This window comes from Pelodiscus sinensis, chromosome 2 (assembly GCF_052426305.1).
Source record: "Pelodiscus sinensis isolate ZL-2025 chromosome 2, ASM5242630v1, whole genome shotgun sequence".
NCBI lineage: Eukaryota > Metazoa > Chordata > Testudines > Trionychidae > Pelodiscus > Pelodiscus sinensis.
Genome location: NC_143053.1, coordinates 54,283,397 through 54,304,760, shown reverse-complemented (window position 1 = coordinate 54,304,760; position 21,364 = coordinate 54,283,397). Strand labels below are relative to the sequence as shown.

Sequence of the window (21,364 nt, the reverse complement as noted above, 5' to 3'; positions counted from 1 at the left end):
TGACAGTTCAGAGGATTCCCTTTCAAGTGCAGATGTAAAAGGTCTTTGTAGCAGAATGCAGGTGGCTAAGTCATTTAGAGAGTGTCCTTTCTGGTTAAAGTGGCAAGAAACTGTTTTCTCTTTGTGATCTTGTCTGATATCTGTTTTGTGGGCATTAATCCTTTGGCGAAGTGTCTGAGATGTACATTGGACAAACATCTCAGACACTTCGCCAAAGGATTAATGCCCACAAAACAGATATCAGACAAGATCACAAAGAGAAAACAGTTTCTTGCCACTTTAACCAGAAAGGACACTCTCTAAATGACTTAGCCACCTGCATTCTGCTACAAAGACCTTTTACATCTGCACTTGAAAGGGAATCCTCTGAACTGTCATTCATGTTAAAATTCAACACTTATCACCAAGGACTTAACAAGACTTTGAACTTTCTCACCCATTACCAAGACAGTTTCCCCAATTATCACCTGTAATACCATTAACTCACAAACATCCCACTCTCCCTACCTTTAATATCAGCAATTCACAGACACTTACCTTCCTTCCTCCCCCTTCCCACCCCCCCCCCGCATCCCCCTTCTGTTCTGCAATGTGATTTGTCCTTTTCATATTTGTTCATTTTTTTAATTGTATCCTTTGGTATATATGGTTGTGACTACTTTCTTCCACTATTTGATCTGAGGAAGTGGGTCTGGCCCACGAAAGCTCATCATCTAATAAACCATCTTGTTAGTCTTTAAAGTGCTACATTGTCCTGCATTTTGCATTTACCTATGTCTTTCTAAGCTTGGAGTTCTGAGCATGTAAATTAGCTGTATAAAATTATTTTATTACCAAAACCTTGCTTTCCGTTGTATTCTTTTTTTTATTCTTGGGCAATTTAAAATGTTATATGGAAAAAGCTAGTGGCAATTTATAGAAATATCACATCTTTATTCAAATTTCTCTCCGAAATTTAGGTGTCAAAACTGAAAAATAATTTTAGTTAATCAAACCTTTATGTACTATTTAAAGTAACACGTTTATTCTACCAGGCAGTTTGGTGAATAATTAGATTATTAGCAATTACCCCACTGCATATATGTAACGACTGAAAATCTCTTTCAAACTGAAAAGCTTAGAAAACATCATAGGATTGTAGTGCATGATAGAAACACTTCACAAAATGTTGCTAAATAAATGTGGTAGTTCAGCTAAAGATTTCACCCCTCCAAATCATTCAAGAAAATGCTATATCTGCTTTTTAAAAGTTGAGCTGTGTTGGAAAAGTAAATATGGTTAAAGGCAGAAAACCATATACCACATAATAAATGTAGAACAGTTCCCTTAGGATCTAATTTTTAAAGCTATTTAAGCACCTGAAGCTACAGCTACAAAGTTTCAATGCAAGCAAGGCGCCTAAGTGTTTTTGAAAATCCCAGTAGGAACCCATCTTTGCTTTTATGCACCTCAATACCTTTTAAAAATCTGATCTTTAGGGAGAAAAGATCATTCATGTTTCTCAACACAAAACATTTTTATGCCTGGGATCCCAATCCCCAGAATTTGGAAGCATTCCCAGATGTAATATTCTACTCTTCTGGTGTGTGGTGTGCAGAATATCATAATGATTCTGGAGCAAATCAAATAAAAGGCACAATTTTGTATATATTGCCTGATATTCTGCTTTCTGGATAGATGCAGTGAAGTTTTGTTTTGATTATGCTCAAAAGGCCTCATTCAAGAGCCACCAAAGTAAATAGGCACCCTCTGACTTCAGCAGGATTTGGATTTGGCACCAACAGATTACATGCAGGCAGTCCCCAGGTTACACGGATCCAACTTATGTCGGATCTGTACTTACGAACCGGGCTTTTCTTGCCCTGGAGGACGCGGGCGGCGGGACCGCCCAGACGCACCGCTGTCCCGCCGCCCGCGTCCTCCGGGACGAGAAAAGCTGCTCCGCTTCTCCCTGGTCTACTGGGGGGTCCCCAGAAGACCAGGGAGATGCGGAGCAAAGCTGTGGAGGACTCGGGTGGCGGGACCGTGGAACGTCTCCCTGGTCTGCTGGGGGGGGGGGTGCAGATAGTGCACCCCCCTCCCCCAGCAGACCAGGCTTTTCTCAAGGATGCCTGGGGCAGAGCAGCTGGGGCGCTGCCGGTTGGTCAGTTTCAGATTCAGCGGCTGAATCAGGACGCCTGGGGCAGAGCAGCTGGGGTGCTGCTGGGTTGGTCCAGTAGCGCCGAGGTCAGCAGCAGCTGAATCTGGACGCCAGTTCCGACTTATGTACAAATTCAACTTAAGAACATACCTACAGTCCCTATCTTGTATGTAACCCGGGGACTGCCTGTATTGCAATTGGATTGGCCCAGTAATGGTGTGTAATGCATGGCACTCACTCACTGCAGAATGGTTTTGGGTTGAGGAGCTGGATGTCTAGAAATTAGATACTATCAGCTTTTGGGAATCAAGGGCCAACTGTTTTTGTACTGTCTCATCCATGGCAGGTCACTGGTCTGAAAAGAGCCACATACAACCTATCTAAAAGAGAAGTTGTTTCAGGGCATAATCCAACCACTAACTGTTAGTTGGGGAGGGAGAATTTTCCACTGTGGGCAAATTATTCCATAATTTTCCACAGAGGGGTTCTTGTGTCTTCCTAAAGCATCTGGCTGGCACTGGCTATCTTCTGAACCAGGCAAATAGATTAGTTATTTGATATGGTATTTTCATAGGCACAAATTTCTGACAATAGTAATGGGGTCAGTTTGTTTCCACTACACTGTATCACTTTTCCTGCCCATATCTGAGAAAATACAAATCTCTCAGCAAGCTCCAAGATCCATATAACAAGATGAAGAAGAGGAAGTAAGGGACTTGCATGATGCACTTCTGCCAAATAATGTCCATCTCTAGGGGATCCCTTATGAAAATGGGTTCAAGAGGCACCTAGCTCTGTAGGATATCATAGCAGTATAGTTCCTATAGAGCTGTGCTAGCTGAGATTCAGACAGGAGGATTCATGGATTCCTTGGCTAGAAGGGATAATTGTGACCCTCTAGTCTAACCTACTGTATAGCACAGGCTGCAGGACTTCCCCATAATAATTGCTAGAGCAGATCTTTTGAAAAACAACCAACCTTATTTTAAAAAATTGCTATTGGAGAATCTGCCATAACCCTTGGTAAATTGTTCCAGTGGTTAATGCCCTGACTGTTAAAATGTAGATTTTATTTCCACTCTGAATTGTCTAGTCTCAATTTCTAGGCATTGGCTTGTGTTATACCTTTGTCTGGAATAGGAGTCATAGAGGCATTAAGGAAGCACAGGTCTCTGAGTGGATGGACTAGTGCCTTTGGCGTATCCATAGGATTGTGGGGTTTGATGGATGAGTTTTGAAAATTTTCTTCTCAAAGTTCTCTTTCTTTGCTTATTGTCATCCCACTGTGGATGGTGATGTCCTCTTCCCTATTCCTATCTGTTGCTTTTAAGGAGTTGTTTGGTGGCTACTTTTGCTAGATCAGCCATCTCTAAATAACTTTTCTTCCAAATAAAAGGAGAGAGATCTTACTGCTGAAGTGTCTCTGGCATCAGGTCGTGATATTGCAGGAAAATTCATGTCTGACACTCTGGGTAGCCCCTTTAGCCTCTTTCTGTCTGAGTGTTCCATGGCTTCACCCTCTGGCCAGGTCATCATAAGATTCAGCCCCCTGCCGGGATAATAAACTCCAACTGTAAGTCCAAATAAATTTCTAAATGAATAATTCTTCTGCCCATCTTGGACTACACTGAAATTCTCTGCTTCTTCTTGGCGTCTACTCATGGGCCCTATAGGATGTTCCCCCTATGCTGATTCGTGCCAGCAAGATTTTTCCTACTACTTCCCCTCCTTGGGGACTCTGCCAGTTGGGTTACCTCCCTTAGACTGAGTTCCCAGTTTTGTTTAATAAGTCCTCTCCCTGATTTCACATAGCTGGGTCATCATTAAAATTAAGTGTTCATTACAGTCAGTCAGGGATAGCTCTCCGATGGTAGGCAAAGCTGAGCTTGACTTGCTTTAAAAGGCCAACCTGTGATAGATACTGTGTAACCAGTTATTACATGTAGCTAATTAAACACAAGCTAGTTAGTTTTACAGTTCTCTGTGGGTAATCTTTAATGTAATTGCATTGTACAAAGAATAGGTTCCCATAATTAACTCCTTCCATAAACGGAATCCTGTAAAACAGTATTTAAAATCATCTTGTTATGGACCAAATTCTGCTGCCTTCCTTCCTCTCTGCAAAGTCTGAAAAAAGTGGATTTACATCAGGTTTCAGAAGAAGGAAGCTTCCCTTTAACATAGTGGCTTGGTGGAACACATCTGTGCAGCCAGTTCATGACCATTAGTGCAGAACATTGGTTGTGGTAGTAGCTAGGAATTCAGGGATGGAGTCTTCCTACATGAAGAATCCCTGTGGTTCTGTGTGTGGTTAGGGCTTTCCATACTTACAAGGCTGTGTAGTAGGGGTCCAGGCAGTGGGCAGCATTTGGCACTCTGTTATTAAAATGAGCAGAATCATCTGTTGGACACCCTTTTCAATTTCCTCAAGAATGCAAGCCAATATGACTCCTGATAAGACGAGTCTATGGAACATTCCAAGATTATCACAAGAATTGCCTTGGAGTACCATAAAAGAAAAAAGATATAGGCAGAATATGGCATGCAGAAGCAGTTTTACAGCTCCTCCCATCACTGCACTTAGGTGACACGGTTTACAGTTAACTTTGGATTATCAATCACTGATTGCCAGCAAAAGAGAGTAGATCTCATCATACCACATTTGTACTCCTGAGTAGCTTTCTTTTACTGTTTTCTTATTCAATGATGAGGCTGTCAGAACCAATACTGGAAATGGACATGGTAAACTACAGTGAAGTCTTAGATCCAACATATACTACCTTGGAGTTTGAAACTATGCAGATTCTGTATAATGGCAATGGTGAGTTCTCATCCATTCAGTAATGCAAAATCAAGCTATGAGTTAACAGGAAAAAGTAAAACTGAATAATACTGTAAGATGCTAGTTAAATATTTTATTAATAGAGCATTTGGGAGGGTTATGGCTACAAATCTGTTCTTTTACACTTCATCACTAAATCTAAGTTAATAACATGATAACTTTTTTATGATAAAGAAAATAAAATACCAGTTATGTGTAATAAAGCAAGTGAGCTACACTGTCATCAGTCAATTAATCAAAGGAAGAAAACGATGCTTTCTGCAGTTGTTTTATTTACTGTAAAACAAATGAATAACTAGTATTGACAATTTGGGCATGAAGGTATATTTTGTACATTTAAAATGACAGATAGAACAAAACTATCTGGAGGTTTAGGAAATTGTACTGATTATGGAGAAAATGGTCTTGCTCTTGCTGTCTAGTTTCCAATTGATGGACTCATATTTTATTTGTATAATGTAATCTAGTCTTTGCGGAATATATATATGTGAACCAGAGAGAGTTTTTAATCACATTGACTCTCTACAGGCTAATGTTTAGCTGGGAGAGGCGCTTGGTATTTGATGAGTGTAACATTTTAACTTGGGTTAAAATGGTTTATTATATGGGTTGTTACACTATGGGGTTTTGTGATTTTCAATTCATAAAAATATTACCTCAAAGAGGTAGAATGCTGTATTTATCATAACTGAATATTCTACCACAAATATATAGGAAATGTTAGTCTTTGAGAGTGAATATTTTAACTTAAAGCAATGAATTTAACGTTTAGTATGCAAATTCAGGATAGGGAAAGTATATTTAGTACTAGCTTGACAATTATTTTTATCTACCCTAAAACTATTGATCTATTGCTGCTGTTTGTAGTTTGCTTTTTAAAAGGCAGAGCAAATATTTCAGCATTTGTGGAAAAGTTCATTTTGTATTTGTATTTTTTCCATATAACCTCTTTGGTAAGAAAAATGTTCATTCTGCATATCTCACAATGTACAATACACAGTTTAAGTAGGCCTGTATGAGTGTGTCTTGAAAATTTTGTTTCGATTTCTGACATTATTTTTCAGCCAGACTAGTGAACAGAAATGTAGATTTAATTATTGAGTCTTCCTAGAACTAAGAAAGAATTATGAGGCTTTAAACAGTGCTAACTTGAATTTAAGAGGTTTCTCCACTTACTTCATTTAACAAGGCGGATTTCCTTGGTAGTGAGTTATTTTTGCTTAAAATAACTTACAGACTTGTTAAAGAGATACACACATGAGAGAAGGAAAATTAGGGAAGTTTATATTGATAATGCAGATGGTAAATTATTCAATTAAAATGATTAGTTGGCAAATCTTCAGAATAAGTGACTATGAAAGGATGGTCTTGTGGTTAATATGCTGATGGACACTAAGGAGATCTAATTTTAATTTGCAGTTCTGTGGTATATTTCCTTTTCAAACATAAGCAAGTATCTTAATGAAAGCTGGTCAGAGAAGTTTCACAAGAACCACATTCAGTTGGAATATGCACTTCTGTCAACATTGAAATGCTTCACTAGACTGAGTTGATTTCACGAGAATATTATTTCAGGTGAAGACAAGAGAGGGGGAAAGGAAGTTCTGATACAAAGTAGAAACTTCTTGTTTCAACATTTTTTAAATAAAATATTTCAGTTTTTTACTTTAAAATGACTTCATTTAGAATTTTCAAAAATTTGCATTATTCTTTGTAATACAAGATAGAAAGTCAAAATTGATATGCAATATTTTGATTTTGTCTAAATTAAATGTTTTGATTGATCCGGAATGATTTTTTTTAAATTTTGCTTTGGAGAGAATGTTGACATTTTTGTTTTTCATTCAAATGCAGAACAAAGTCAAATTCTGGGTGTTTGTCTGTTTACAGAACAGGGTCTGTATTTTACCAGATATCTATGCAATATGTAACACAATGGGGCTTCAGTCTCAGTTTGAGTAGATGCTCCTGTAATGTAAACAATTAATATTAATAATAATAGCTTCTGTAACTATTCATGATATGTGATTGGATATTGATATCCCATAGCAATGTTTTTTCTTCTTGATTGAATGACTGAAAATAAAGACAGGAGAATCTTCTTTTTGTATAACCACAGCATATACACATATACAGAGAACAGCAATTTTGCTGATAATTATCTGAACAAAAACTTCTCACAAATAGCAAATAAAAGGAGAATAAATTTGGTAAAACCATATGGCTTTCTGAATTCAACTGAACACAGGCAAGTTCTCTATTTGTGGTTTTCAGCTGTCTCAAATTATTAGTCAACTTCAGGTGGCATGCCTGTGTGCAAATAATGTTTACAGTAAGCTTGCATGAAACTCTTCCTGTATGGAAATAACATTATGCTGCTAACCCTCTCCACTAATTTTTCGTTAAATTTAATTCAGAGCTTTTTTTTTTTAAATTCTGGTGCCAATAATAACTAAGATTCTTATCAAGAAAACAGTGATGATAATCAACTATTGCCATATATGGATTAATTTATGGATGTTTTACCAGCTGATTGAAAAATGTTGCTTTGTACCAGTGTCCCTCTTAATGATTTCTGGCAGCCTGAATATTTAAATAGTTACACACAAATAGAAAGTTAAATATTTCATGTACACTTTAACTTTCAAATCACTTCTTTGAATCTGCAATAGTTCGCACAAAATGCGTTTCTTGTGATGAGCATCATAAATTCTGATACCAGATGTGATGGATTTGGAAATATTCATTAGAATAATGACCAGATATAATTAGACATGCTGTCTTTGTATGATCATTAAATGGTAAATGCTAATTCAAAGAGAAAAGGCCAGTCACATTTCCATGTGAGTGTAAATTAGTCATGGTGTTGTATTCATTTAAGGTTTTAACCATAACTACATATGTTGTTCTTGTCCCTCATTAGACAGTTCTTCAGCAGAACCACTCAACATGAACAGTGCGGACAGTGGAGTCGGTGGTCTTTGTGCAATATGTGGAGATAGAGCAACTGGCAAACATTATGGTGCCTCCAGTTGCGATGGGTGCAAGGGCTTCTTTAGACGCAGCATACGGAAGAGTCATGTCTATACCTGCAGGTATTTGAAATGTTCAGAATGAGGAACTTAATTTATTAAGCTGGTAGCAGATCATTTTCAGATATAATTTATATACAGAATATTTTCATTCTTTTTCAAACAATAAACAATACAGTGGACAAATCATATGATTGTCGGTTTGTTAATGTTATTGGGAAAAATCACTTTCCTACAGATCACTGAAAAGAATTGTTGATACCTAATACACTCACTCCTTTCAAACATAATACATAAAAATTAATGTTTACCAATGTCTCTTGAGGGAAGTCTTACTCATTGCAATAAAACTGTTCGTTACATCTAAATAATATATAAGCAAAGCAATAAAATAAATATTACAAGGTATTTAGTAAGAATTAAGATAATTACCTTTAAGATAATATCTTTTAGAATGGCCTACCTTGATTCTCTGTAAGAGGCAGGTTTTAGCATTACTTTTTGGTATTGACTGTTTCAGTTACCAGCCAGAGTTGAAATACACTGAGATGGATTACAGCAAGATTGATCTTTCAAAGTCATTGGTGCTAGACTAATGTGCACAGCTAAGAAACTCTGTCACCTTTTTTTGTATGTGAATATATAGAACATTTTCCCCAAAATATTTTGCTGGGTTTGTGATAAGTAGCATTTTGGAGATTTCTCACTAAACATTTGTTTTTCTTATGATAAAAGACAGTTTCTGAAAAGTGGTTAAGATTCATAAACCCTAATGTGAAGACCATACAAGAGATGGTTTCTCTCTGACCCCTGGTCTACACTAGGAGATAAATTCAAATTAAGATATGCGACTTCAGCTATGTTAATTGTGTAGCTTAGGTAAAAGTATCTTAACGCAAATTTTGGCACCATCCATACCTTGGAAAGTCAAAGTCCCTTTGACTTCCCTTACTCTTTGTGGAAGCAGGACTATGAGTATCGATGGGAGCACTCTCTCAGTTCAAATTAGCGTGTCTTCACTAGACCTGCTAATTCAAACCCTGGAAGATCGACTCCGGCTGATTTGATCTTATCTGTAGTGTAGACATGGCCTAAGTAGCTTTGTGCTTCTAGAAATGGTATTTTACTGTTTTTGTAATCCCAAATTACCTTTCCAAAATTTTTGTATACTAATAAGGAGATATCTCGTGACCTCCACCTGGGCTGTTGTCTACACAATACGTAGTTGAACTGCACCATTCAGAGTCTTTTTGCCCTGTCCTGCAGAACATCAGACTCAAAGAACATTTGCTTCCAGGCCCTTCACTGTCTTTTTGTTTCCTGTTCTAGACATAGTTCCCCAGTGTTCTTTTTTAAAGGTCTGTCAGATCTTTACTATTGATTGTCCTCTGGCACTTTCTTTCCGATAGTCAACAAGATACCCTCTCCAAGGTGTACAGATCTCTGCTTCTCTTACTATCGTTTGGTCTTAGTCCTCTGTATCAACATATTGTATCCTAAGGCTTCTGGCATAAATTATGGTGTTTTTTAAATGTAAACCAAATGTTGACTATTAAATATTATTATTTATAAGTACAAAATATTTGTGATGATGAAAAAGCTAGTGATATCTTGCCTGTCACAAGAAATTATTCTAGCCAATGAACATGTGGAAAACATTTTTCAAGACTGAATTAAAGAAAAAGATCAGTGAAGGCTGCTAGTTGTCATTGTTTTGACAGCCCATAATAATTATTGTCCCTATTGATAATCAGGATGGTACTATATTAATGCTCTAATATATTTACTCTTTCTTGCATCTGATAGATTCAACCGACAATGTGTTGTTGACAAGGACAAGAGGAATCAATGCAGATACTGTCGTTTAAAAAAGTGTTTTCGAGCAGGAATGAAAAAAGAAGGTAATAGATTGATTTATTACTTAACATACAAAGAAAAATAAACATTTAATTTAAACAAGTGCTAAAACAGTATAAAACTAAAAGAATGTAACAACTCAATTGTGTTAGTTTCCAAGGTGCTGCAATACCATTTGTTGATTTTTAAGTTTTTTCAGTTACAGATTAACATGTCTACCCCTTTGAGTCAATGAATAGTGTAATGTGTAGTTGCCTTTGTAACCCACACACCTGGGCTGTGACTAGACTGGCAAGTTTTTCTGCAAAAGCAAGTGCTTTTGCGGAAAAACTTGCCAGCTCTCTACACTGGCCGTTTGAATTTCCGCAAGAACACTGACGATCTCATGTAAGAAATCAGTGCTTCTTGCGGAAATACTATGCAGCTCCCATTCGGGCAAAAGTCCTTTTGCGCAAAAGCTCTTGCGCAAAAGGGCCAGTGTAGACAGCTCAGATTTGTTTTGCACAAAAAAGCCCCGATTGCGAAAATGGCATTCGGGGCTTTTTTGCACAAAAGCGCGTCTAGACTGGCCACGGATGCTTTTGCGCAAAAGTATCTGTGCCAATCTAGATGCTCTTTTCCGCAAATGCTTTTAACGGAAAAGCTTTTCCTTTAAAAGCATTTGCGGAAAATCATGCCAGTCTAGATGTAGTTCACTGTCCCACGCAATGGCACCTAGACCACAGCAACAGCTAAGAACAAGAGACCACTACAGCATGGGCTGAGAGGCAGTTGGCTTTTAGTTCAAAGGATAAAGGCGCCAATATTAAGCTCCAGAGGTCCTAGATTCAAATCCACCCAGTGGCGGTTATACCTTCACAAAGGAAGAGTGATTTTACTATTCTGTACTTTATCTAATTTTTGAAGTTGGTAGTTTTGAAGCTATAATATTTTGTGCCTATAGCATATTAACAGATTCAGAGCTGAGTGCAGATTGAATGTATCTGTATAGTATGTGAATCCTAACTCCAAGTCCAAATACTTTAAACAGTGTGAAAATCTGAACTCATACCTCAGTTTGGAATCCATGAATCCGGAATGTTCAGATTTGGAACTTTTGTTCTACCCATCATAAAGACATGTAATTTGTATCCAGGGTTTTGGTTGATGTCTACCTCAAGTAATAATTTTCAATGTCAATTTGCTAACTCTTTTAGTTTTAAAGTTGGAAGTGCATATATCAGAATAAGGGATGTGTGGGTGTTTGCGCGTGTGTGCATGCAAGTCTGTGTATAAAGTTGTTGGGTTTTGAATTCAGTATGATGACGACAAAGTTTTGTAATTGTTAAGCTATCCAATGAGAGATAGATAAAGTTTGTGAAATTCAAACAATTTACTTACTGCTACAAAATGTTGCTGAAGTTTTTCACATTATTTTTCACATTTCAAAGTTGGTTGCTTGTTATTGCTCATACAAGTCAGGTGATACAGATTGTAGGTTTTGTGTCTACCCAATGTGGTCAAGGGGACTGACAGAAACTCGTTGAGACTCATCTTAGATGGGGTGGCTGCAGTTTCTGTGCTTTTACTGAATCAGTGAGATAACAAAGTACTGGCAGAAGCAGCAGCAGTAAGTAGTCTGTGCACAGTGAGTAGTCTGTGCTACTCTCTCTGTAGTTGGAGTGCAGGATTGTCCTTTACAGGAAATCCAGAAACTGATGGGATACAGTGACCCAGTATGGCAGTTTCCAAACTGGAGCGGTGAAAGGTTCTTCTCTTAAAGTGGGGGTAGCTGACAACTGCAAGAAGACAACACTAGCAAGAAAAAAATACTAGTTTGGAGAATTGTGGGAGAGTCTTATCTCCAGTGCTATTTGGGGATAGATCGTTTTGAGGGGACAAAAGTACATGATTTTGTTGGGATCCTGTGCATATTTAAATAAGCAGTTAAAATGGAGCCCTTTGTGGTTTCCTCATTATGTTTGTTGTAGTGAAACTGTTTTACAATCTCTTTGGGTATGTTTTTTATCTATAATAAGGCCAGTTTACAGAACAATTCTGTAACTTTACTGTAGTGAAGTGGGTTTACAGAGTGTTTCTACAAGTAGCTTACTGGTTTATTGTGTGGTCCTATATGTAACTTGGCTTTGCTAATGGTAAAATTATTTGTAGGAGAGGATTAAAGTATATTTTCTTCTTCTAGTCACATGGCCAAATTTTGCTTATTTACAATCATAAATCTAAAATAACTCCATTAAGGCTGTGGAGTTGCTTTACATTAACACTGGTATAAGGGCACAGAACTTGGCCTCTAACATTCAGACCATTAAAATCAATAATGCTTTGAATACACCAAGGAATTCTTGTGAATAAATGTTGAATTGTCTGCTGTGGCCCTCAACACTTTTCAAAAGCAGAATTTCAAGGACATTCAAACCTCATGAAATTAATAGACAAAAAGGCACATAAGCTTTTTCACCAATTTTACACCAACATTTTTTCTAATAGAACATATGGGCCCTGGTTCTCCACTACACTGGAGCTATGCTGATTCAGAGCTGCCCAACCTCTGCCTCAATCAGAATAGGAATCCTCTTCTAAATGAATTAATATTGTATTTAATAACCTACTTTCTGAAATACTAAGTGAATGGGCATTGTGTTTCTCCAGTTCAAAAAAAATTGTCATAGTTCTTGTTTCATCTCTACATGAGGGTTTAAAACTTAGTGTTTAACTCTACATGACATTTCTTATTATGACCCTAATAAGAGACCCATCAGTAAATGTCCTTGGCAAAAAAGCTAGTGTACCTCTGAAACAGAGTATGTTCATTCATCATATAAACTACAGCATACTATGCAGCATAGAGGAGAATTTTTTACTGAAGCCTTTCATGCTGCAACTGAACCAGTGTCATGCAGATTTTTTTTTTCTCCTCAAAATAATAAACACATCACTGGAAATAAAACAGCTACTCTTAAAAGATGATGAGATTCCTAGTGTAATAAAGAAAGATGTTCACCAGCACAATGCTTGTTTTCTCCTTGGCCTAACCTTGGATACAACAGAGGTTTTAAGAACTCTGATGGATAGTTTTATTTATCCTCTACCTCATGAATTAAAAAGTAAGCTTCATTACTTAATAAACCCCGTCTGTGCTTATTAAGGTTCCTTATCCAAGGACTTTAATGCTACCTTTCCTGGGTCTCTTGAGACACAACTCACCTGCTTGGAATATTTTTGCTTAGTTAATGTTCTATAAACTGGCAGGAATTGAACGTCCCTAAAGAGAAGCACAATATTACAGGTTCAAAATTACCTTACAAATGGATTCAAATTCATTATTCACTTTTGTTTCAGTGTTTCTCATAGGAAAGCATGGGCAGAGGTATCCAAATTTCTATGATCCAGACATTGCCAGTGACTGTTCTGTATCCCTTGACCTATCACAACAGGACTGGGTGCTCTGTATCATAAGGCTTCATTAATTAAGGATGGAGGAGAGGCAAGCAAATCAAATTAAAGTAGGGATGTTAAATATCGGTTAATTCTTATCAGTTATTCGACTATTCTATAGTCCCTGGGGGCAGGGCCTGCAGCCAATGCGCTCAGGCCCCACTCCCAAGGAGCTCCTTGCCACTCTGCACTGCTGCCGCTGCATCATAGGCATCACTGTGGGGTGCCAGGTGGTAGCTGGTCCACTAGGGGATCCAGTTTAAAAATCAGCTCCCCTTGTGGACCGGCTGCTTGTTGCTCTTGCTGTTCCCTCTGATACAGAGGCAGCAGCGCAGGGTGGCAGCAGCCGCTGTCCTGAGGTGGGGTGAGTTCCTGGACCTGGCACTAGCTGGAACTGAGCTTGGCTGCCTGGCCACCTGGCTCCTAATACACATTAAATGCAGAGCCACAGCAGGAGTAGGTCCTAGACCCAGCCCAAGACAGGGCTGAGCGGTGCTGCTGGTCAGCCTGCTAAAAAATTTACTGGCAAGGGGGCGGGGGGGGGGGGGGGAGGAATGTGTGTAGTCTATAGCATTAACTGACAAGCTTTTGCTTCTTGGTTAATCAACTATACTATCACATCCCTATTACAGAGTATTGTAGATTTCAAAGTAGAAAGTATGCAGATCTACTATAATGAAGCCAATCATAAAAGTGTTCCCTAACAACAATTAGAAATTAATTTTAGTGATATGTTGTTATATGAATAAGAGATGTAAAACATTTCGGCTGTGTCTACACTGGCATGAATTTCCGGAAATGCTTAAAACGGAATACTATTCCGTTTTCAGTTTTTCCAGAAAAGGAGTGTCTACATTGGCCCTTTTCCGGAACAGTGTTCCGGAATAAGGACTTATGCCCAAGTGGGAGCAGAATAGTTTTTCCGGAATAGTGGCTGATTTTGTACAGTAGAGCATCGTTGCTTTTCCGGAAATTCAAGGGCCAGTGTAGACAGCTCGCAGCTTATTCCGGAAAAGTGGCTGATTTTCCGGAATAAGTGGCCCAGAGTAGACACAGCCTTCCTGTCACTCTTTCTCCTGACACTCTCAGAGCTGAAACATCAAGGTCCTCTTTGGATGTTATGCCTTGTGATTCATCTAGTTATATAACAGCCCTCTGAAATTCTATTCAACAACACTGCCTACAAGCAAATAAATGACATGATTATTCTTTTTTAGCTGTACAAAATGAACGGGACAGGATAAGTACAAGAAGGAGCACATATGATGGCAGCAACATTCCCTCTATTAACACGTTGTCACAAGCTGAGGCTCTTTCCCGGCAGGTACAGTGATACACCATGAAGTTATTTAACACCCTTTTAGTTAAATATTTCCTATTTCTCATTGTATGAAAGATAATTATTGAGATTACCAATATTCTATCTGCTTCCAAAAATGCAATCCAGTTGCTTCTTCCTAATGTAAAAATTAATAATAAAGAACATGGTTCTATTTCTGATGGTAAAGCCAGTAAAGAAGGTCACTTAAGAAAATTCATCTTGTGTTAGGTACAATATGTCCTACTTTTCTTCCTTATATTGCTTTATTTCTACTTACTTTCAAATTAAGTTCTGTCTCAAGCAGTTACTGGCCTCTGTCTGGTCCTTGAGGCTGGCATTTTCAGTGGAGGTTAATGGAGCTAAATGAAAATGTCCAACATCCAATAAATTTCAATGGGTGCCTAACTCCCTTAGGTAGACTTCCTTGGACGTCCCAATTTTAGTGTTTATTTTTTATAAACTCTAATAAGGTTAACCAAAGGAATCCAAATGCTGAACCTATGCACATCCTGCTTGTAAACTCTTTTGGTCTAGTTTGAACTATATTTTTCTGGTTTCTTTTTTATTTAATCACCGTTGAGCAAAACAGTATCCATTGCTTTCGTGTAACTTAAATAGACCATAATAATTGATTTTGCACTGCCTTACATATTAGTAACTTACTCGGAAAGCATCTACTACCATCTTCACTTCATGATTCCATGCTGTTTTATACTGAGTGATGCATCCCCAGAACTTTTATAATATCCTTGGTCAGCAGCTTTTGTAGGATGGAACTCTCTGTAAGAAACATCCATAAGATGTAAAATTTCTTCTTTGTTCTCTACTGAAATTAATGAGATTAGCCATTTAATACCAGTAGGCTGGACCTACCTGCAGGAATCAATGAAAAAGCTCTTCAAAGTTATTTGCACTTTTTAGAATGCTACGATTTAAGTAACTTTTAGCCTGGCCAGGTGCACTGTTGTTTTCTTATTGTACAAATTAATTCATATTTCATATTTCAAAATGAGGTTTATAAACAAACAAATATTTCACATTGGGCTCACACTTAGAGGGCCTTGGGATAGGCACCTTAAAAATTCACAGGCAGACAAATAAGCAAAGCTAAATATTTGAAGACAATGCTTCTTTCTTTGTTAGATGTTGAGCTGAATAATTACAGCCAGGCTTGAAGCATCTATTTAAGCAACCCCAAACTCAGGGAAAAGATTTCATATTCATTGAACACATACCTCAGAATTGCACCTTTCTCCATAATGTCCTGAACAACAGCTCTAAATCCAAATATCCTTCATTTTGGAAATCTTGGATCCAAATTTTGCAGCTTATGCTCATCTGTATTTGTGACAAACTTCCAACTATATCAACCTAACTTTCAGTTTGAGCTCTAACTTTTAGCTCCCATCCTAGGCTGGTTTACAGCATATGCTGGCTTCCAGTAATTTTTGCATCAAGTTCGTAACTTCTCGTTGAGCTATAGCATATCATTTATAAAGACTCCCATTCTTGATTGAAAGGGTTAGTGTAACGGTATACTATGTCCCTTAATAAATAATTCTGACCATTAATTATTCTAACTTAAAAAATTGCCCCTTATTTCTAGTCTGAATTTGTCTAGCTTCAACCTCCAAATATTAGGTCTTGTTAATGGCTTTTTCTGCTAGATTAAAAAGCCATCTTCTGCTGGAAGTCTCTTTCCTGTTCCTGTATTTGCAGTGCATGATCAAAACACATATTTATCTTCTTTTGGACAAATTACATAGATAATGGTTCTTAAATGTTTCACTATAAAGCATGTTTTCTAGACTTTGAAACCTTCTTGTGGGTCTTTTCTGAACACCTTTCTAGTTTTGCAACATCATCTTTGAACTGAGGACCCCAGAATTGGACTCATTATTCCATTAGTGGTCTCACTAAGGCCATAAGCAGAGGTTACACTATCTATCCATTCCTAATTGATTTTCCCGATAATGCACCCAAAGATTGCGTTCACTCACTCAGCTAAGCATAAGACTGGGAGCTGATGTTCAGTTGGTTACCTATGGTTTATTTTTAAGCATTTTTTCCATTTTTATTTATTTACAAGTGAAGGAAATTGTGGGGGAGTCAGATCATGGGAGGCTTGAACAATAATTAATGACAGTAGACATTCAGTTTAAAAAAGATAGAGCTTTACAACTGTTAAAAATCCAGATAGTCATCATCAAACTCTAATACAGTAAGTTCACAAGTAGTTTTTTTCTAATTTTGATTATCTGTAAATTTAATTTTTTATCTATAAAAATATTTTTTCATTGATTTGAGTGCATGGGGAAATAAAATGTTACCAACATTAATACATGAAAATCTAATCTTTATATGCTTATAGTTATCTATCACTACACCTTAGTCATATTCACTTTCATTATATTTCAGGATACCAAGTCTGTGAATTCGACAACATAATGAGATTTCACCATGGGTTTTTGATAGCTGTAGTGTTAGAGATCCAAACCCTTTATGCCTTCCTTAATAGTGAAACTACACTGCCCCAACCTCCAAAGGGGGAGATTAGCTTAAAATTCTGTTGCCTTGTTCTTGTGCAGGTTTTTTTTAGCATGATGAATAGCATAGGTGTAAGTGAGAAGTTTTTCCTAGGTTCAGCCCTACTTTTGTCTTCAGTTATCTTGCCTCTATTGCTTAATAGCAAGCTTGGTATTATTCCTTTCTTTAGAAAGTCATTAAGGATTTCATGATTTGGCTCAGCGATCATATAAAAGCTCTCTAGCGCCAGACCCAGAAAGATTCCACGCTCTCTCTCTCTCTCTCTTTCACAGAACACTGTGCACTGCAGGTGGTCATATATAGACTCCTATTAGTACATTTTCTAAAACATCCCAGCTTCAATCCATACTGGTTCTCATCATTATAGTCTTTCTGCTTTAGGCATTTAAAAAGCCTATTTCACCTTCTAGAGTTAATGAAACTTATTTTGTCACTGAGAATACGTATTTCCCTTTTATCTTTGTGTGCCTATAACAATTATAACAATCAATTTCTTTCTAAAGTGAGGCAAATGTCATTTATTTCAAAGGCAAAAAATAATTAAAATTAAAAACATTACAATTAATAATCATCTTATGGCAAGAGAAGATGTAAAATATAATAAGAATTCCACTTTCAACGTAAAATACACCATACTAATATCAATAAGAGATTAAAGTTATCATTTACATGCATATTGGTGCATTTTTTATATGCACAGAGTTTTCAAGTAATATACATGCTTAAATATAGTTCTAGCCAGTGGAAACTTAATACAAAATATCTAATACTAACAGTTTTTTTTCCCCCTCAACATGACTAGATCCCCATCTCAAGTCCTGGTGCTAGTACTGACATAAATGTTAAGAAAATTGCCAGTATTAGCGATGTCTGTGAATCTATGAAGCAGCAGCTCTTGGTCCTTGTGGAGTGGGCTAAATATATTCCAGCCTTCTGTGAACTACCATTGGACGATCAGGTATAAAGCAAATGAATGGGAGAATAATGATTATTCCCTTCCTGTTACAGTCATAAGGAAATATTGTATAACAATTAATGTCTGTCCTATATGCTAGATCTTAGCTTTGAAGCAGATCTTGAAACATCACACAAAGAGATAGTAGAGGTTGAAGAGAAAAGGTTGGGAGAAAAGGTGCAGATCTTCAAACTGCAATTTCAGAAACAATATGTTGCAACTTTCATGTTCTGTTGGAACCAGAAACTTTAAAGGCATGCCTAACTTAATAATAACAGTTAAAAAAACCCATCCAAACTCCTTCAAATCTTTCAGAATATTTGGTTCACGTTCAGCCACAACTATCTGTGAAGACGGAGGTGGCTTGTTATTTAATTTGAACCAAATTCCTTATCCTTGTAAGAAATATAAGTATTACAATCTTGAGCAGAAATCAAAACTATATTGATGCCAACCCATAGAAAAGAATTTGCTGTTGAATATAATATAATAAAAGATGAAAAATTGCATTTGTAATGTGCTTATGTAAATTTTATTCTAAAGTGCTTGAGATCTCTTTAGGAACAAAATATCATCACCTTGGTGCAGTACCAGATATCTGTTAGCTTTGAGCGAGATATCTAAAATTATGGTCCTCATGTTATAATATACATTACTAGGGGTGTGTACTGGAATTTAAATGTGACTGCTTTTGGAGGGTCATGCTACACACATACATATTGTACACATTAATGTCAACTCACACACATATATCATATGTATAGATATAATAAGCAGTAGGCTCAAGAAAAATCCATGTGCCTTGGAGCCATCTGAATAAATGTATCCAGAAGTACTTGGCTGCAGTGGGGCACAGGGCTCCTCCGGCCCTGGGCTGCAGCAGAATGAGGGAACCTCTCCAGCCCCATGCCAAAGGAGCGCTGTCTCTCTCCTGCATGCCTGGGGCTGCAGAAGCTGTCAGCTCCCGCCATGGCCCCAGGGCTAGAGAGGCTGGCTCTCCTCTCTTCAGCCCCAGGACCAGAGGAGCTCTCTCTGCTTGCTTCAGCCATGGGGCCTGAAGAGTCCTGTGCCCCTGCCAATTATTGGTGCTTGCCCTCTTCTCCCTATGTATGTCTTTGGACATTTCTGTCACCAAGAAGCTAGCTGGGAGGTTAACTCACAGCTACGAGTGTAATGATTTTGGTCTTTAAATTGTAGTTCTCCTCTGAAAATGACACTATAAGAATGTCATTGTGGAATTCTCTTCAATGTCAAATAGTCTCTGTTTGTAGTAAAAGACATAAGGAGTTGTCAGCACTGTAAATCAGCCTTATGTCTGAGAGTGAAGCTGGGGACATTCCTTCTCCTGCATCTTTCCAGTAAGAAAGGTGCTGTAGGCCAAAGAATGCCCTTTCAGCGAGATCTGCAGAGATACTGGGATTTTACAAATGTAACAAAGAGAATGTAGTAAACAATTCCATTGATGATCGAGAAGGAGGAATGAAATCAAATCAGTCTCTTTGTTGATTGGCACTGTAGGAGCCACAAGAGTAAGGAGCAATAAAACTTGCTTTCATCACTTAAGCAGATAGGATGGAACAAGAAACCCAACAGACCTGCTGACTAAGAACATACCAACTTTACACTTTTCAGAGTACAAGTGCACTTTAGAGGGTCACTAGCCATTAATTTTATGTTTAAAATTTGACCTATAGTACTTAGAATATGAGAAGAGAAATATTCCTCAAATTCGAAGGAAAAGCTGATACTTTGTTGCTGAGAAGTAACCAATGGTTGCTATTTTTGCATGATAACTTCTTTCTAATTGGCAAATAAGCATTTTCTTATCAAATAAAAGCTTCCTTGTTTTGTACAGATTTTTCCTGAACTCTGAGTCAATCTGGTGTACAAACAACAGGGTAAACAAAAAATAGTGTGTTAACTCTACTAAGGCTGAGATTCTGCCTTAGCTTTCTATTTTGGTTTCTCAGTTCCCTTAGCTGGCTTTGAAAATCCCAGCATAAAAATCAAAAGAGAAAAATTCATATTTGCATGATGGAAACAAAACAAACCTCCAAGAAAAGAGGTTTTATTGACAAGCTTCTAAGAGGACATTATAAATAATGGAATGTAAATTCAAAATGTACTGTAAAATGATAAACCTAGTGAGCAAATTGTTTAACTGCTTTCCTGGTATGAATCAGGTTTCTTCTTTATTGACTATCATAAAGAGATAATCATGTTCCATATATTTTGCAAGGATACCATTTCCTGTATTTCATATTGAAATAGGCCTGTTTGACAGCAAAATGGAGTATTTCTCCGATATGCGTATGTTCATTTTATTTTCAGTTTTGTGCATGATGTTTTTTTCTTTTATTTCACTTCTTAGAAGAAAGGTATTTGTAGCAAAATAGATTTTATTACCTGGTTACTCGCTGTCTTCTGAAAGTTGATAGGTCGGTCTGGTATGGCACTAGGAAAATTTATTATTTTCCATCCATCTCCCACCCCCAAAAATCATATCCCCAAAGTCTGGCTTTGTGTGGGAAAGAGACTTCTCAAGTATCTTTGTGTTTTATTGGATCAGGATGAACAAAATATGGTACTTGATATTGCAAAATTCACTATAATGGGTTGTAACCTTCTATCCACTGGTTCCTTCCATGTTGACTTAAAATCAAAGAACAAGCTTTATGTGAAAGTAACTGGGAACAATGACATGCACATAAATGTACCCAGTGAGAAACGTTTGCAATATAATTAGCAAAATCATATTCTATTCAGAATTGAGGTTGTACGTGTTGTTAGAAAGTTACACAGTTTAACTCAAGCACTTTTAAATACTAAAGTATCATTATAAAATGGAACTTAAAAATTACTAGTAGTATTTTGTTTGAAATTGCAAGTGACAGCATGTTGATGCCTGCTTTACCCGATTCATCTTGCCCAGGCAGATAATCACATGTATGTGTTGATGTTATAACACATTCTGTTATTTTCTGTGATTTCCTCTGTTTAAGGTTGCCTTGCTAAGAGCGCATGCTGGGGAACAGCTCTTGCTTGGAGCAGCAAAAAGGTCCATGGTGTATAAGGACATTTTACTTTTAGGTAAAGATATATTTTGTTTTAATTAATAATAACCGTGTTCACTAAACAGTGCCATAATTTAACTGGTACAATTGCGACAGCACAATGAGGGCAGGGCTCTCCACTGATTCTAAATACTGTCCTGATGGCATTCCTAAACACTGTA

The 21,364-nt window shown here is 37.3% G+C and overlaps 1 protein-coding gene across 3 annotated transcripts in view; it reads left to right on the top strand.

The window, feature by feature from the left end:
- HNF4G (hepatocyte nuclear factor 4 gamma) overlaps positions 1-21,364 on the top strand; it is a 98,393-nt gene that overhangs the window by 67,746 nt on the left and 9,283 nt on the right. For 2 of the 3 annotated variants that reach the window (XM_075920496.2, XM_075920497.2), the window contains exons 2-6: positions 7,906-8,077; positions 9,821-9,915; positions 14,524-14,630; positions 17,977-18,132; positions 21,132-21,219. In XM_075920496.2, the coding sequence (XP_075776611.1) occupies positions 7,932-8,077; positions 9,821-9,915; positions 14,524-14,630; positions 17,977-18,132; positions 21,132-21,219 (592 nt within the window). In that variant the 5' untranslated portion in view covers positions 7,906-7,931. Of the gene's footprint in view, positions 1-4,755; positions 4,962-7,905; positions 8,078-9,820; positions 9,916-14,523; positions 14,631-17,976; positions 18,133-21,131; positions 21,220-21,364 lie in introns of those variants that run through there. The other variant, XM_006131554.5, reaches the window with a different exon arrangement.